General features: G+C 42.8%; 1 protein-coding gene across 3 annotated transcripts in view; it reads right to left on the bottom strand.

Annotated features, from left to right (window-relative positions):
* Window positions 1-13770, bottom strand: part of TTYH3 (tweety family member 3) — a 79061-nt gene that overhangs the window by 27139 nt on the left and 38152 nt on the right. For all 3 annotated transcript variants that reach the window (XM_005145299.3, XM_031045581.2, XM_031045580.2), the window contains exons 2-7: window positions 12372-12541; window positions 4968-5079; window positions 4064-4284; window positions 3180-3275; window positions 611-683; window positions 187-262 (exon numbers count right to left, since the gene is read on the bottom strand). In XM_005145299.3, the coding sequence (XP_005145356.1) occupies window positions 187-262; window positions 611-683; window positions 3180-3275; window positions 4064-4284; window positions 4968-5079; window positions 12372-12541 (748 nt within the window). The remainder of the gene's footprint in view (window positions 1-186; window positions 263-610; window positions 684-3179; window positions 3276-4063; window positions 4285-4967; window positions 5080-12371; window positions 12542-13770) is intronic.

The following is a 13770-nucleotide window of genomic DNA, read 5'->3' as shown; positions in this document are numbered from 1 at the left end:
TCTGATCAGGGTATAAATGCTTCCTTGGGAAGACATTGGTTTCCAGATCTCCACACACATACGCTTTTCCCACTGTGTGCAAGCTCCTCTGTTCCAAACACAGCCTTAAATTCTCAGCCCCTGCCATGCTCCTATGTGACAGCTGGAGCCACAGTACCCCATGCCAAAGCCAGTCCCAGCACTTACCAGCACTAAGCACTGCATTCTCTTCAACCACTTTGGAGACATAAGCATCGGGGTTAATACAGAAGTCACTGGAGCCCTAGACAGATGCAAGACAAAAGGGAAAAGGAATATCAAAGAACATCAGTATCAAAGAACAATTGAGCCAGGTTAACATCAGGGAACTCTCTACTATGGTCGTGTTTCAGATGCTGAAGTCTCTCATCATCACCCCCACCAGCACTGCTTTACACAACCACAGCAGTGCTGGAGTACCAGCTAGTGCATCACACCACAGAGAAAGGAGGAGCTCTCCACTTTTCCTAGATGGAAATTGCTAGGACAGCTACTTAGAATAAGATGTGCCATAAAACACAGTGTAACATTAATCTCATAACTGACAAACTTACAGCAAAGGGTGAATGGGAGTTGGATCAGAGCCACTTACCACAGCGACAGCCAACTCCAGACCCAGGGATCCCCAGCTGACAATCAGGGCAAATACCCCAAGCAAGCACACCCTGTGGGAGACAGACAGATGGCAGATGTAGCAGCTCTGATTTCAAGCAGATCCTTCCACAAGATGTATTATCTGGAGTCCAAATCAATTGCCAAACCCAAAGTTATCTTCAGATAAACTATCCCCTTTTATATGAACAGCAGCAGAGAAGTTTATATCCAACTGTTGGTTCCCATGTTACCTGGCCCTGGGCCTGCAGGGAAGGAAGAAGAGGGTGGAAGCAAAGTCTTACCCTGCTTCTAGGAAGCCAAGGCACAAAGACACAGGGGTGGCTGTAGGGAAGGCAGATCAGCAGATGGATAACTGCAGTCCCACTGCTTTCACTATTCCCATTCTGGACTTTACTTTCCAGGTCCAAAGATATTCAAAGAAAAAAAACCCAAAACAACCTGATCCAAAATTAGACAAATCCCTCCTGTTTCTAGAATAAACAGGTGGTTGTTAGGTGTAAGCACTGCATGGCTAAGATAGTGGGAGGGAACACTCAGTCTCTGTTAGGACATCTGCCTTTGGTTCCAAGCAGTACCTAAGCATCCCATAAAGCCCCAGGAGACAGTCACCTGCAGGCAAACAGTTCACAGCAACAGCTGAAGTGCCTAGCACTGCCATGTGAATCAATCTCTTCACAGGTTTCAAAGTTCTCTTCTGAGAGCTGGACCTCATTACCAACAGAAACAGTGGGAAGCGGCTGCTATCAAGCAGACAGAAGGCAGAGGGATGGCAGAGCAGTGGTCTCAGTGATGTTGAGCTACCACACACCAGTGGAAAAGGGCTTTGCACTTCCCCAGATGGTGCATTAGCTCTTCACCTTTGCTGTCAGAATGAGAGATGCTTAGGCAAAAGTGCTGCTCCTCAACTCCCTCAAGTCCAGTGATACAGACTAACAGGCAGTTTCATTTTATGTATCCCTATCTTCAAAGTCAAGGGACACTGGGTTGCTCTCTCAGGGATACCCTTTCCCTCAGGCTTGGAACCATAAAAGCAGGTTCCCTCCCACCTACACCCTGAAGAAAACAAAGCAAAACCTGCTTGTAACCAAGGTACTTTTTATTCAAACCTAGTGCTAGCATCTCTGTGAGGAAATATATCTCTTTTTTTCTGTTGTATTTGTCTCATTGAATATTAGAGCTGTAAAAAATAAATCTATAGGTCTCCATTCCAAATAAATCTACCCTTCAGTCTACCAATTTATTTTGATTTTGAGTAATCCCTATTCTGTGAATGGATTCTGCTCACCTTGCAGAAGTAATGGAGCTTCACCAGACTGACCCCTGTGCAGCACTGTGGAGCGAGACACTAAAGGCTTTATTGTACCTTTTCCAAATGGATGGAAAAAATATTATCCAGGGATCAGCAAGGTTCTGTGGTTTTATGACACACAGACAATACAGCTTGGTGCCTCAGCTGAGCAAGGGTAATCAATAAGACACATTTGTTGTTTTATCTTAAATGAAGATGACTGGGTCAGTAACTGTTTGGCTGAAAGATCTAAACCTGGCATTTCACCATCTTGCTTGGCTGTGATACATTTGCTTCTTTATGCCATGTGCTTCCTTTGGGGAATGCCTTAATATGAACTTTTGGCTAATGGGGAATGAGATTCTAATTTAAACCCTGGGTTTACCATCTGTGCATACACACTCGGACTTTTGTCTGTATAACCTGCCAGGTATGAAGTCACCTGGCAAATAATAAATCTGAATATGCATTCCAGTTATTAAAATGGCATCACCATGTAATAGGATAAACTCTGGGCCACGTCAGTTGTCAAACTGTCACTGGGTTTACGATACCAGACCCTTTGCCAAACATGCCAAGTTAAACCGAGCTGCACAACAGGGAGAGGAATACTTGCTCTTGTAATGGGGCCTGAGCATGGCAGCATTTGCAGTGCTTTTTAGAAATAAGCATGCATTAATATTGCAGTACCATGGCAACAAGACTCCTCCTCATAACTGTACAAACCATTGCTTGTTCTCAGTTTAACATTGCTTGTTCTTCAGGTATGACAGCCAAAGGTAAACAAGAGCAGAGCATGACACAAAAGGCATGCTACCAGGTTGTGCAGATACATGCAATGCTTATCAGCATGTAACAAATACCTTCACAACTGTAGAGAATTAAAAGGAGATTTTTAAATCCTGTAAATTTAAGGGAGGATATTCACATTGCTGTCTTCCAGCAAAGGGAGGCTACCAAAGCTACCTGCTGGAAGGTAGACTGCCCACATGAGTTCCTCATCTTGCATGAGAAGGCAATGAACACCAGCACTATTGTAGTTTATAGCTCAAGAACCTTCCTGCAAAGATCTCTGACTTAGCTCTAATCCTACCCACAGAGCTATGCTCTACAAAGTCTCTTTACAACAAGAAGCTAATTTAAGATGTTCACTCTCAGAAGTCCTTGATATCAACTAATAACAGCCTAGAAGTTTAAACTAGCAATCTCCTGGATTCAGATGGCTTTCCTTATCCTCTGTGCCTGGGTCAGGACTTACCCCATAAGAATGGCCCTGGAGTTTCTAATGAGCCCAAAGAGCACCAGCAAACATATCAGGACATGGAAGAGGAGCAGGCCCAGGTATCCCAGCCACCTGCAGCAAACAGAATACACAGTCTGCAAAGGAAAACTGATGTATAAAAGGCACAGATCAACAAGCTAGTGTGATTCATGGGAAAAACATAGCCCTTTTGTTTAAATAAAAGCCACCACTAATGATTAATGTCCAGGGAGCTCTGGATACTTGCTGGGTCTAGAGTCAAAAGAGGTAAAAACATTTACACAACATGGCCAGCATGCACAGTTGCTGAGAAATGAGACTGCTCATCTTGTTCTTGTGTACAGTTATATGCAAGTGGACACCATTAGGTGAAGAAGAGGCATTGCATCTTCTTGAATTTCCTAGACATCTGTTAGAAAATGCTTATTTATTCCACATGTGTGGATTGAGGTTTTCTTTTGTGGAATACCGGTGATGCAATCTTTTATTAAATATGTTTAATAAAAGGGAACATTAGGATGTGCTGTTAACTTATGGAACCAGTCCAGTTTTCTACTCTATTTAGTTAGTGTGCCACGCAACTACAACACGCTGATTAGGACACAACAGTAACTGTCTCTGTGGCTGTTTTTCCCCAGTGTTAGAACAAGCTACACATTCAGAGTGAGTTTCCCTTCAGCTGGTAATAAACACAGCTAAGAAAAAAGTTGTCCCACATTTTGATTTAAACTGAATGCAATTTTGCTGTAAGAAACAAATGAGCTACGTGAGCCAACAGCACCTGCAGTAATACACAGAGCCTCTGGCTCAGACATCCAGAAGACACACATCATTGTTGCAAAACAGATGCTACTACATCTACACTACAGCATGCTACACACCTGTACCAGTCATAGAGGTCAATCTGAATTGCCAGCTCCTCCAGAGACAGCTCTTCATTCTTCCAAAAGGGGATCTCAGTTGTTTGCCTGACCAGCTCATCCAAGAGACCCTGCAGTTTCTGAACCACATGCAGGTAGTCGGTCTGCTTCGTGAACATCTCCTCCAGGACAACCAAGTTTGGTTCTGCTGTTTGGTTCAGGGCCACTGCAGTATCTAGTACCTGTATTATGGGAATGTAAGAGCAAGGAAAGAAAAAGATGGCAAAAATGAGATAAAAAATTCAAGGACAAGAAGTCAAGGAAGTAAAAGAGGATTCATTCTTACTAGCAAGTCATGGACACCTACCAGTGTCTACTAGCAAGTCCAGACACCTACCTACCAGATTACCAGTCCTCTGTCCTAGAGGCTCAGACTGCTTACCCTTCAAAAGCAACTTAAAAGCATCTATAAAATAATTTGTTTGAAAGTAGTCTAATAATAGCATCTCAGCTGAACCTTTAACACATGCACACATTTAGCTGCCATCAGGGTCACAGAATGGCACCATGAAATTAAGCAGCAGCACAAGAACAACTGATTGTGCTAAAATGATACATTTTACTAAGAGATTTGTCTGCTTTGGCCTGCCTCCTCTTCCGGGTGTGGAAGGGAGCTGATCAGAAGCTGTTTATAAACCTAGCAAAGGAAAGACTTCATTTAACAAGCTGTGTTTGCCTTGATATTTTTAGAAGAGCTGAAGCAATCACCACTCAGCTAATGGAAATTTTAGCACATCTCTAAACCCAGAGACTAACAAAAAATAGGAAGAGATACAGGCACAGCCAGATTCAAGACAAGAGCTGCTGAGCAAGTCTGCTCATTCCCACACTCCTTCTTTGCTAGCACATCTCTCCTAGTGCTTACCCTGTCCTGGACACCAGCCACAGTGCGGTTTGCATGGCGTAGCGAGTACGTCAGCCGGTGAATGCCGTCACTGGTCTCTCCATTCCCATAGAAGCCTACAGCAATCCCAGCACTGCAGAGAAAGAAAGGGTAGAGTTAGAGCTAAATGGCAAGCTACATAATGCATGGCTTATTGCAACAGCACCCTCGGTAATCACATCAGCACTTGCCACAGAAAGGGAAGACTCATAGAATCATATCAAAGATTCACAGAATGGTTTGGGTTAGAAGGAACCTTAAAGATCATGTAGTTCCAACCCCCTGCCATAGGCAGGGACACGTGCATGCTTCCCTAAGGGAAGCTGGGATCATGTTCCTCAGCAACCACTAAAAAAATCACCTGTATTTTCCACTCAGCCATCAACTCCCTATATAGGGTCCATACGATGAACAGAGGAACACGATCCCTTCTCAGTATGTAGGTTTCATTTATGGTACAATAATGAAGATCTGTTGCAGAATAAGCCATGGGCAACCTGAAATCCAGCCAGCCAAGCAGCTCTCCAGTGGTTTCTCCAGGAGCTACCATTGCTATGTCAAGCGACACATGCCTTCTCTGGATGTAAAATACAGATTGTTTCATTAAATTTCTTAACAGCAGGACACAAAGAGCTTGCACTGACTACTATCCCATGATGGTGGCTCCTCTGTGTTTTCCATGCCTTCTACACTGTGAACTATCTATGAACCTCATCTATCTTGATTTATCTTCCCATTAGAAGCATTTGTGTCACACTGACTTACGAGTACTGGGAAAGAAGGCTTAATAACTTACTGGGACAAAAGGCTTATTTATTGTTAAAGCAAATGAATTTCAAGCTTGTGGACACAATTCAGCTCCAGCTGCTTAGCAAATTACCACCTATCAGATGATTTGCCATAACTGTCCACACATATCAGCCTGCCCCAATTATGAAGTAAACCATATTAGCTTAAGCCTCACTTAAAGGGGGAGGATCCTGTAAATGAGTTGCAACCAAGAGATAATCTCATGCAAGTCAGTGATACATCTTCTATTAAGGCATCACTGCAGGAACTTATAGTTCCTCTTCCCAAGGCAAATTTTATCTAATAATAGAGGAGGAAAGAGCTTGTGAAGGGGTCATACAACTAAACTCAAGGCAAAAAAAAACATTACCAAGACACAAAATCTTTATTCTTGTGTCACATTTAGTTTCAGAACTCCCAGGATCTGTTCTGGGAAGGTTCTCACAATACCAGGGTTGCTTCTGCAGTAGTGGAAAGGAAGGTGTTGGTGGTTTTGGTGTAAATCTGAAGTTATTCTGGACAAAACGGTTTCTTCACAGTTTCTTCTTGTGCTTGAGTTACAGCACTAGCTCACGGAGCTGGTTTGAAGGGGGAATAAAAGAGGACGGAAACAAGCCAAAACCCTGCTTTCAGAACAAGCAAGCATAGTGCCTTTGTTTAACAGGAAGGGCCACTAAAGGATATTAAGCATTCTTCACCAGCCCCACCACCCAGCTGGGAAATGAAGCCAAGCAGGCAAGCCAGAGCGGGCTTTGTCTTGATAACAGACCCTTGCAGATTTGTTCTGGCACACACATCAATCCACAGTCCAAATGACTGTTTCTGCTCTTGCTCCTCTGCTGCAGGAAGACAGCATCCATTCCTCCTTGCCTGGGTTCATCCACTTCAGACAGACCAATATAGTTCACATGGCTGAATTTTTACTTTCTCCTCATAAATACAAGAAATAGAAGCAAAGATCACACACTGGAAGTGGATCCACTGTAAAAATCTGTGTGATGCTTTTTCCAACAACTGACTCTCCACAAATTATAGAGAGCTTGGCCCATAAAAACCCCAGCTGAAGAGTCTTCCAGGGACAGTAGGCAGCCTACATCATATCTAGAAAGGTAGCAAGTATATAACTCTTAGCATTAATGTTAATACAAGAAATTATCCTCTATGAGCACCATTCCTCAAACATTTTCCTAATGCAAATTACACTGATAATTAAAGAGAAAAACTCTTTGCATTCCTCACTGGCTGCAGCTATTATCGGAGCTGATAACACATGCCTAAAATGCACAGGAGCAGAGGGGGATAAAAAAGACACACACACACTTCTTCCACTTACGAGAGATTACAGAGCCAGAGCTATGCCCAGGATAAAGCAACTCAGCATCCCATGGCTTGAACTTCCTTGTCTTATCAGAGCAAACATTCAGAAAGACCCTTTCATTCTCCCAAGCAGCAGCAAACTTTACTAGTTGTTTCTACTACAGACACACAAATTCCAGAACATTCTTGACATTCAATATGTAGATCTGACCCATTTAATTAGTGAGCAGCTTTTATTCAGCCTGTTACAGCTACTAGAAGCTTATTCTTTCAGCAAAGGCTTGGTAAGTGCCCAAAACCTGCTGTTTGGCTCTCAGCATTCCCAGCACAGTAGCACTGTTATGGTGGAAAAGACTCAGAAACAGCACTCTGCAGTAGCAGCAGCACAGATAAGTACATCAGTCAGTTTACTCTAAGGGACCATCTATGAAGAGCTAGCAATGACTGGCAAGTGACTTGAGACTTGTTACCCTGTTGAAGGCAGAACTAATCCAGCAACCATCCCTAGGATACCTACCCATCCCTGTGCAAACCACTGCTCTGACCTCCCTTAAACCCTCTAGGCAGTCACTACTCCTGAAAGAAAACACTAGAGCAATAGGAACTGGGATAAAAGCCATTTTATTCAAGTAATATATTCCTCTAGCCATGCATCTCACACATCCACTAGAAACTACACCTAAAGCATTAAGTTTTCCATTACTGTCCAGCAAAAGCCAGCTCCACATTCATCCCCTATGCCAACAAGGGCCACTTATGCTGCCATTCCTTCTCCTAGGAGCAAGCTGCACAGATCTGTGGCAGTTCCCCTTACTATCATGCTAGAGAGGGAAGGAAACCATCCCTGAATCCCAGGCTGGGGGCAGCTGCCTGGACCCACGCTGTGACTGAGGAGGGGGCAGAGCTGAAGGGCAGGCAGTGGGAGAGCTGCCAGTGGGGGAAGAGAACTGTTGCTGCTTAGTTTTCTGTTTGCATTTGGCTTCATCTAAATCCAATAGTTGTTTCAAATCCCTGCCTACACACATTGGTGTAAGTTGCTATTGTTTAAAGCAGATTTAAGGATTTACGCTAATTTTTAACTACCTTCTATTTGATTAAAGAGAAACAGAGGGGCTTCATCTATTTAAGGGCATTCTTTTAAAGTAAAAATAGATCAACTCAACCCAACAGTGTAAGTCCTTGAGGTCAGGACAAATCACATGGCTTCTTGCACAAACCCTGGGGGCTCAGTAACCTCAGATACAGCTGATCCATCTCCCAGTACAGGATGACAAAATCCTCACCCAATGGGGAAGCCTGCATTTCTGTCACGCACCATGGATACAAGAACAGCATTCCTGAATGACACAGCTTTTTTCCACCCTAGCACCCTCTGGAAGATACTCCAACGCATTTTCAACGCTTCTATAGGAAAGTCATCTCCACTTCTGCTATTCTGGCTTCTGTCACATTCCCCTCCCTAGCACACACATACACCTCTCCTGAATTCATACTGTCCCTTCCTCAATTCCTCCTCCCAAACCTACCTTTGTCATTCTTCTATCACTTCCATTACCCCCACCTCTTTCCTGCCTTCATTCTCACTCATGTTTTTAATGCAAATCTCAGAAATCAACATATCGAGCACTTACGGGCCATTTAAGCTGCTTTGCTGTTCAATACTGCATTTAAAAAAGCCACTTGGCTACTCAGTCCTTTTGGTATGATTTAGGAAACCCACTTATGTTAAGTCAAGAAAGCTCCTCACCTTCACACTGTCATCACTGGAGCACACCCACAGAAACACAGTAGGGATATAGTAAACTCTACCAGCTCTTCAAAGAGTTACATGACATGAGACAGAAGAGCAGCATGATTTCCATGTATTCCTGTACATTCAACAGTACAATTTAATGTACTGCATGTTGTGTGCACACACTTCAGTATCACTTTTAAGTAAGACTGAAGAAATTCAAGTATGTGGAATAGCTTTCTGTTGTTTGCATGCAAAAGCCATATGGGCTTAGGACATCCCTTGATAAAGAACAAGAAATATCAAGTCCAATTCCAAACTAGCTTGCAACATGACCTGCAAAAAATGTTTTGTGGATTGCTCAGGGTATACACGAACAGCAGAATGTTAATCTGATACAGTGAGTATATACATGCCTTCTGGTGGTGAGATCCTCCTGGTTTAATACCCACGCACAAACAGTGAAAACTCCTCCGGGTACCCAGTCACCAGTCTGAAAAGATGAACACTAGCCATTCACATCACATCCTTAGAAATGAATAATCTAACTACACCAAGTCATCTTTAATTACAGGAACTTCATAAGGAGAGCCCTTTTTAGACTTGATCTTCTCAGGAGGAATGTTAATTTGTCTCTCTAATTACCACCTTGCACTTTCGCACCAAGGGAAAGCGCTATTACTGGCACTTTAGAAAGCAAGTTTTCACCATCTATTTGTACCCATTTCTTTCAGGTATCTTCTCCACAAAGCTTCTCACCCACCTTCAGAGCTGAGTTTCATCCTGGGAGAATTAGGGTCACCTAAACTGGTGGTTGAGATGATTTCTAAGACAACTCCCAATACACAGAAACCAATCAAAATTGGCAAGGACTAGAAGTTAAATAAGTATTCAGGGAATAATCTAGGCAAATCATTCTTACTTTGTGGCTAGAGCAACTGGGAACACTCATTAGAGAGACATTTTGTTGGAGAGCTCCTGTTAACCAGTTATCCCTTCTGCTGGCTCAGCATTCTCCCTTTTGCTCAGCAGGAAATATCAAATCATTAGGAAACAGTGATCCACAGCACTCAGCAGGATTCACAGTACAAACAGCCCTCTGGGATTATGTACTACGTAAATAAGCGTGTACTAGGCACAGCTGGATTTAACCAGAGTTAAGTAGTTCTAGGATAGGAAGACAAGATAGGTTAACAATAGTTAACCAGAGTTAACTAGTTCTAGGATAGGAAGACAGATCAGCTGCTGCTTGGAGCCTGTCATTGTTTCAGCATCCATCCTACTTCTCTCCCCTTGCATATGGTGCTACAAACTGTCTCCCAGGTCAGCCTACTGTCAGGCAGACATATAGAATAGCCTTATTCCCCATCACTCTGAGGCATCACAGCATCTGCCCGTCTGGCACTTCTGCTATGTGTAACACACAACTCGGATAGGATATATCCAGTGGACTAATCTTTAGCTGTTAGTATCTAACTGGGACTTCCTGCTAGCACAGATCAGATTCCTTGCTTGTCAGAAGCCGCGTCTACATTCCCAGCCAGACAATGAGCACAGAGTGCCAAGAGGTGCCAGTTTGAGTGCGTTGCTGTGCCCAGCTGCTGGAAAAGGGGCAGAAAACTGACCTCAGCTTTGCAAGAGAGCAGCAGCACTTGGACAGCACCTTCACTCCCCATGGATGGTACCAACCTGCTATTGCTCAAGTGCAACAACATCAGAATGGATATTTAAAACTTGATTAAAAGAAGCAAAGCTGTACTCATTCAATATCACTATAGATTCAGGCAGAATCTTAGTTGTAAGAGTACTTCAACATGTAATACTTGCAAATACAAATGGTACAACAAGGATGAGAACCAGTGGTCTGGATTCTGAGGAAACTTAAGCAGTTTTCCAGCTTGCAGACTTGACTAGGAGGAACATCAAATTTATCAGAATTTATATGCTGACCTTCCAACTTAAAGTTGTCTCTCACATGCTGCTCTGCACACCTCCTTCTCACCCTTTCCACAATTAAAAACAATCAACTACCACACTCTGCAGCAGCTGCCCTGGACACACATGCTACTTTACAATAGCTAACAAGAGCCTGTGGCAGCAGCACAACTATAAATAGCACCAGTAAGAAAGGGTTAGGACCATAGCACTTTCAGTGGATTTGAATGGATGCAGCTGAAGCTGCTGAGATCACTAAAAAGAAAGGTGAATGAGGCTGAGATTTGTTTTTTGTAAGTTGTTTTCTGGTTTGCCTTTCTATTCCTATTTGCATTCAGCAAAGTACAGAAGAGCTCCCTGTGAAGATGGCAATATTGGCTAGTGCAGTAGGTCTCCTCCTCAACACTGACCCCCTGCCTCCACAGGCAAATCCATCCCTAGCTGCCAAACAGAATGTCTGCTCTGCAGTGTTTGTTCTAGATTTCAGGGGTTTTCTATTCTCTTAAGTGTGTGCCTTGAAAGAACAAATATACAAATGCATTAGCAGCACAATCTAGCTCTTGAACAGCTAAGCCTGGCCTTCACAGAACATTCTCACCTTCAGAAAGATCACATACCAGATCAGCAAGTAAATACAAAAAAAACACTGTTATCTCCTTTCTGAATAGGGAGCTGCTCCCAGCCCTGCCAGCCCTGCAGAGGGGCAGTTAAGACCCCTTGGAGTCTAGGGCAAGAGTAGATGATGCATGGGATTGTAAGAAATGCAGTGCTCAATCTCAGTGACCACATCCATAGAGCTTGTTCTGCCCAAGTCAAAACAAACTTAAGTTCAAGGCACCTTCTGGAAGTTTGCAAGGATGTCCCTGCTTTCAGATGACCCATCATTAACTTTCTAGGAAATGGGAAAAAAGAAGAACTCAAAACACCAAACCCAGTAAACAAACAAAATGTCAATTCTCTCCTTTTAACTTCTTTTGTACATGTCCAATTATTTAATTTCTCATTTTTAGAAACCCTTCTTTTCACTTCATCTGCACAACCTTCTATTCCTCACTCATAACATGAAATGTTACTGACACTAGCACCATTACTAACACCCTTGGAGATGGTTCATCAGTGCAGATAATGAAATGCAGCAGTGTCTTACACAGGCTGCAAAACCTGAACGTCCACTCCAGTCAAATACCAGTACTTCCAAATACAAAAGAATCCTCTGTGCCTCTTTTGTCCTATCTACTCCACCACAGTCATTCTTTTTGGACACTGGATTCTAAGAAATCTGCAACTAGACATGATAAATATTTCAACTGTATCCATCCCATTTAAGTGATAAGCTCCCAAGGATGCAGTGTCCTTGATTTACCACTTGCAAAGCATCAAAGAGCAGGACATTAGCTATTCTGTTTCACACTGCTCAAACCATTAGCCAGTTCAGCAAGTGGCAGAAAGGAAGAAAATACATTACAGATATGCAAATCATACATATATTGAATGGAAAGAGGGATTACTGCCAACATTCACTAACTAGACACAGCATACCAAGCATGAATATGCACACACAGGACACACCACCCCAAATGACAGGGAGGATCCCTTTCAGGCCTTGACCGTACCTGCACACCAGGGTTGCAATGATGACACACCATGCTGTACAGCAGCAGTCAGCATTTAGGTGTTCTTCACTCTTCCGATGGCGGCAGCACAGCCAAAACGAGTAGAACAAGAGAAAGAGCAGGTCCAGAGCAAGGCAGGAGAGCGCGATGCCACCCAACAGCAACAGGGCCTGTGGAAAACAGAGGTAGTGTCACATCTGACCATGGCACAGCCATAGCAGGGGTGTGAATCAGGGCCTAGATGTTTAATGGCTCTGCAATAAGTCAGCGCTGAAGGAACACCTTTAAAACAAGTTGGGTTTTGTGTATTTTTTACATATAAACAGGAGATTTTTACCACCATTTTCTTCCCCCTCTGCATCCCACTCCATGAAACCTGGAGAATGGTTGGACTTGATGATCTTAAAGGTCTTTTCCAACCTAGCTGATTCTATGTTCTGTGCCCTAAGCAGTAAATTGCAGACTGGGACAGACAAAATGGCTCAGATAACAGACTAAGTGAATCAGAGAGGGTTTTCCTCTTTACTCCTGAGCAGAGGTCAGCAGATTTAAAGGGGAAAAAAAAGTTCAGCCAGCTGCCTCTATCTGCACAGTTCTTTAATCTTCATGAATAAATATGCAGGCTTATTCATTAGAAATCCAAGTGCATGAGTGGGTTTGAAAGGGGGTGGAATTTATTATACATGCGTGAGATTGATTTAAAAAAAATGAATCCCCATGCTATGCTTCTGTTCAAGGCAGATCCAGAATAAATGCTAAATCCCTCCATATACCATCCGCATCTATAGGTACAACAAACATGGATGCTACAGACACACTGGCTTGAGGCCATCCCAAGCTGAGTTACTGTGTTATACCTATTTCTTGTCAGATGTTCCTGGGAGGAAAGGGAAGCAGTAAGTGTTTAATTCTATTCTAATTTCGTTTTGCTCCATTCAAATTTCTTTGTAGTTGGAAAATCCTGGATTAAACCCAAAAATGCAAAACAATTTTGTTAAATATAATGTAAAAAAAAAAATCCATTCTAGCCCCAAATCCAACCACACTTTCCCGCATGAATTGATCAAGTAAAAGGATGTTATTTTATCCATATGCTTTTTTGGATAAACCCTTGGAGTGGTGACAAGTGCCAGCTTATTAGAAATGACTTGAATATCTGGAAAGGTCCTAAGTCACCCGCTGCTGTCCCAGTATTGAAAAGGCAGACAGATTTCTATCAGCAAACCTAAAACAAAGCTTTGTTCTTTTAAATCAGTATCTCTTTTCCTCCCCATGAAGAAATTCCTTAAAGACCATTTATACACTTCCTCCTAATTGAAACAACAACTTCCTTCTGGTCAAAGAAATAAAACAAAGAATGCTGTGATTAAAGTAAGATTCTTAACAAAACTGGTAACTG

This window comes from Melopsittacus undulatus, chromosome 8, assembly GCF_012275295.1.
Source record: "Melopsittacus undulatus isolate bMelUnd1 chromosome 8, bMelUnd1.mat.Z, whole genome shotgun sequence".
NCBI classification, from domain to species: domain Eukaryota; kingdom Metazoa; phylum Chordata; class Aves; order Psittaciformes; family Psittaculidae; genus Melopsittacus; species Melopsittacus undulatus.
Note: the sequence above shows the minus strand (reverse complement) of the source record. Positions and strands in the feature narration are given on the sequence as shown.